We start from the raw sequence: 4558 nt of genomic DNA on the forward strand, positions 1-4558 counted from the left end.
AGAGAGAGAGAGAGAGAGAGAGAGAGAGAGAGAGAGAGAAGGGAGGGAGAGAGAGAGAATGACTACCTAACAACAAAACGGTTCTCCTGTAAACTTGAGCACATCGGTCCAGGTCCAAGGGGGGGGGATACCCCACTGCAGCTATCCTCTCACAAATTCTCCAATAAAGGAATTTCCCCACAACACCTGACCCTCAGAGCTGCTTCTCTGTAGACCAGAAATGGCCTTTTCTACAAGAATTCAACTTTCACTAGGCAAATGAAGCCATACTCCTCCCAAGCATCCCTCACGCAGAACCACCTTAGGCCGTTCTTCTGGAGGATCCAACTGGAAATAGGACCTGGGAAACCACCACCTCCTCCAAAAGTGCACACCTCCTCTAAGCAGTCACCTTCCAAGGGCGATCTCTGGGAGCTGAGAAAAGGCACATGCTGCAGTCAAATCCAGCTTGCCAATCTGCAGCCACCAGTCCCAGGATGGGCTCTCCCCTCCCTCTCCACCCACTGAGGGACGGCAGCACCTGCCAGGTGCCCTGCCCTTCTCACTTCCAAAGCAAAGGCGCCTCTTTCCTTTTGAATAATAACCAAATGCAGAATCCTATAGGGGTGGCTTGTTGTTTTGACTGCTGCTGTGGCTCTTATTTTTGTTAATGTTAATTACAATTTCTGCTGTGCTCAAACCTGTAGCACTCATAAAACATGCTTCCACACGCGGGGGACAATTGGCGGTGCTCCCTGCTGGCTGGAGCCAGGCCTGAGAGGCTCTTTGGGGGATCGATTTTCCGGGCAGGACGGCCTGACTGTCCCCTAACACATATCTGTTCTATAAATACCCAGTACCCAACGTGGTGGTGGTGGTGGTGGTTGGGGGGGGGGGGGTTGCTGAGGGATGTTTATCCGGTCAGGGAAAGGAGCTCTGGGAAGCAAGGACGGAAAAAAAGAGGGAAAAAAGAAGGAAAGCAGCAAGGAGGAAGTTCCGAGGAAGAGGAGCGCAGGGGTGGGCGGGCTCCGGAGGGGAAGTGAGGGGCCCACGCCACGAATCTTCCTTTGTGGCTGCAGCTTTGGGCTCGCCCAAGTTGCATAGAGTGGCGTCCAAGAGGGGCCACTAGCCAGGGGCGTGGAGACACTCGCACTTCGACCTCTCCGCTCCCGGCGTCAGAACCCCACCGTCCGGGTTATTTATGCCCCGAGCCCCTCCCGCACCCCTTCCCCCCGGCCTCCCGCGGGGCTGGGTCTCACCGTGTGGGCTGCGGCGGCAGCGTTGCTGGCCCGGAGAGGCGGCAGGCCGATCGGGGAGGGCGGGCCGGTCCCCACTCCGCTCCGGGGAGCCCCCGCACCGAGCCCCGGGGAAGCCTGAAGCTGACGAACGGCGCTGTCCCCTCCTCGGCCTGGGAGCCACGCGCGGGAGGAGACAAAAGAGGGTCAGGGGAGAGAAAGTCACCCAGACCCCGTCGCCCCGCCCCACCCCTCTGGGTAGCGAACCCCGCTCTCCCCGGGAGAGAGGCCGGACGGTAAAAACAGGCGTCCGGGGGAGTAAAAGGGCGCCCGGACCCCGGATCCCAGGCGCGCAGCCCCGGGCGGGGCTCCGGCAGCTGCAAAGTTAAGTCCGGCGCCGGCGCGCGAGTTCGCGACCCCGCGGCTGAGCCGGGCTGGGCCGGGGCTGGGCGGCCCACGTCGCAAGCGGCCACAGGCCGAGAAGAGGATTGGACTGCCGACAAGGGCGCGATGGCCTCGCCAAACCCGGGCGGGGGTGGGGGGGTGGGGAAGAGGCCCGGGACGGCCCCCGCCGGCCGGGTCGGAGGGCTCCGCTCGGTGGAGCCCTGGGGCCGGCGTGCAACAATGAGCGGAGCCGAGGCGTGGGCGCGCCGTCCGCTCGGGGGCCCCAGCCGCGGCGCAGACTTTGTTCGAGGTCCCGCAGGCAGCGGGCGCCCGCGCCACGAGGGCTGGACCCGGGCGGCGCGGGGGCCGGCGGGGGCGGGCGCCCGGGGCGGCGTGGCGGCCCGGCCCTCCTTACCGGTCGGGTAGGCGGCGGGAGCGGCGGCCGAAGGTTTCCTGGTTAACATGGCCGCTGGAGAAGAAAATGCATCTCAGGGCTGCTGTCTCCGCCGCCGCCGCCGCCGCCGCCCGTCCTGCTACTTCTCCCGACCGCCGCCGCCTCCCGGTCGCCCCTCTCGCGGGTCTCCGGCGCCTCCTCGCCGCCTCGCGTCAGCTACAGCCAGACACACACAGTCCGCTGCATCCCCGCGGCCCGGGCCCGCCGCCGCGAGTCCCCCGCTCTCCTCCTCGCCGCCGCCGCCGCCGTCCTCCTCTTCCTCGGGCGGCTGCAGCACCCCCCGGCCCGTGCACATGCCTCGCCCTCCCCTGCGCGCCGCTGGCCTCCCCGAGTCCCTCACATAGGGCGCGGGGGAGCGGGCTGCGCCGCCAGGACCGACTCGCTCGGGAGCCTCCTCCCGGGCTCGCGCGTGCGCGCCCCCGCGCACACTCGCACTGGCGCCCGCGCGCGGCGCGGCCCGGGAAGGCAGCTCCGCCCCCGCTCCCCTCCAGCGCGGGTGCAGGCCCCGCCCTCGGACTCCCCAACCCCCACCCCCCCAGCCTAGCCACACGCGCTCACGTACACCCCACCCCCACCCCGGCCACCCTCCGGAGTCCCTACCCCACCCAGTCATCTGCATAGCCACCCCTCCACTCCCCGGGAAAGTCTGCAGTCTCCGCTCGGCCTCCGCCTCCCCCTCCGGCCATCTGCACCGCTCCCCTCGGCTCCCCTACTAACGACCTTTTCCCCTCCCCGGCCTCCGGCCCCTGCAGCACCCCTCCTTTCTCCCTACAGCGCAACCTACCACTGCTTCCCTCCACCGAAATCGCTGCAGAGACCCCTCCCCTTCCACGAGGGCCCCCAAACACATGCATTTTCAGCTTTCTGAACCCAATGGCTGCTCACAGACAATACTCTCCCCGTCTCTGGTCCCAGGGGCTTAACCGGACCCTCTCCCCAGTCTATCATGTAAATAACTTAGTCGTGCGAGGGTCACCTCGGTAAGTCAAGCCCGAAAGAGGGCCGCAGCTTAGCTTGGTGAACCCCGAGCGTGGGCGAAGGAGGGGGCTGCCCTCCCACCTCCACCTCCACCATACACACCCTCCCCAATTTACTGACACCAAGTGACCGCTTTCCAGTCTCTAGGACAGGGGAGGCTGAGAGGCGCTTGTGGATGGCTGCTGAGGACGCAGTTGGCTGTGGGTTGCTAGGCAAAAATAAACATCGGAGACACCTCCCAGTGCCTTACAACTCAGAGCCTTTCTCCTGCGCGGCCGCTGGGAGAGACACACCTTCCTTTCAGCTCTCCGCCGTCCGGGAGAGACACCTTTAATTCTTCTCATTCCCAGAGACAAGTGTCTCTCCCCTTCCCTTCTGAGACACGTGGAGAACTTCCCTGCCCTCTCAACTTGCCATCTACAGCCTCTTTCCCTTGCAGACTGAAAAACTGCTTGTCCATCTCACACCTGCGTCCTGTCGTGTGTGGAACATCCTTTGTACAAAGGTCACAGGTTTTGTCACTTCAACAGTTAGGAAGGAGGAAAAGCCAGGCGATCACGGACTACGGGCCCCGAAAGCTATTCGCGGCACTTCTTTCCGGAGAAGTGCCCAGTTTCTGAAGTTCTGGGGGACCTGGGTCCCTTGTGCTCCGCCTCGCGTATTTGCCGGGCCTCTGGCTGGACCAAGTTTGCAGGCCTGAACTAGAGCAGACGCAGATCACCAGGGGGCCACCTCCTGCGGAGCCCCATCGCCCCTACTGTTTGCAAATTGTCATAGCAATCTCCCAGAGCCGGCACCCTCAGCGTTCTACAAATGAAACGGAGTGTCTCAAAGATAGACTGTGACCCTCTCAGTCTCCAGGGGCCCTACAGAGGCATTAAAGATAGTGTGCATTGGCAGAGGAGACAAGTAGCAAAGAGTAGAATTTTGCCTAGTGGTATGTCCCTCCAAAAAAACCCTTTCTTCCTGGTGACTTCTAATCAAGTAGAACCACAGTGAAATGATCAATCCGATAATACGCCTCTAGAACAATAATAACCTGATCTGGCCCCAGCAAGAAATAGTCCCCTTGCCTGCCATCCCATTCAAATTCACTTGGGGAAACATGTAGTGTTCAGCATGAACTAAAAGGAAAGAGGCTACTTAGTAGCAGAAGTGAAGCCAGAACCCATTCCCTGGCTCCCAGTCTAATTTCACTATGCTTTCTATTATATCACCCTGGATTGTTAAGAAACTCACAACTCTTTCCTTTTCAAAATAATTATTTTCATACCATATTCCTTTTTTTTAATGAGTACTCTGTATAACTGCTATTCAAATAAAAAATTTGAAGCCAAAAATTCAATTTTAATATAACCTGACACCCCTTTTCACTTAAATCATTCTTGCAATACTTCAGTGGAAACTAAATATGGCACTGCTTTTTAATGAATAAGGGAAATGCTAACTACTGGAAGTCATGGTTTGTAAAATCCAAGTTAGTAATATTAATCAACACATTAAACACGAGGAAAAGGAGCACTGGCTT

The 4558-nt window shown here is 60.2% G+C and overlaps 1 protein-coding gene across 1 annotated transcript in view; it reads right to left on the reverse strand.

Moving 5' to 3' along the window:
- DYRK2 (dual specificity tyrosine phosphorylation regulated kinase 2) overlaps positions 1-2469 on the reverse strand; it is a 13954-nt gene extending 11485 nt beyond the window's left edge. The window contains exons 1-2 of the mRNA XM_021678677.1: positions 2014-2469; positions 1239-1387 (exon numbers count right to left, since the gene is read on the reverse strand). Of these exons, the coding sequence (XP_021534352.1) occupies positions 1239-1387; positions 2014-2062 (198 nt within the window). The 5' untranslated portion in view covers positions 2063-2469. The remainder of the gene's footprint in view (positions 1-1238; positions 1388-2013) is intronic.
- Between the last annotated feature and the right edge of the window lie 2089 nt (positions 2470-4558).

The sequence above is a fragment of the Neomonachus schauinslandi genome, chromosome 5 (genome assembly GCF_002201575.2).
Source record: "Neomonachus schauinslandi chromosome 5, ASM220157v2, whole genome shotgun sequence".
Taxonomy (NCBI): domain Eukaryota; kingdom Metazoa; phylum Chordata; class Mammalia; order Carnivora; family Phocidae; genus Neomonachus; species Neomonachus schauinslandi.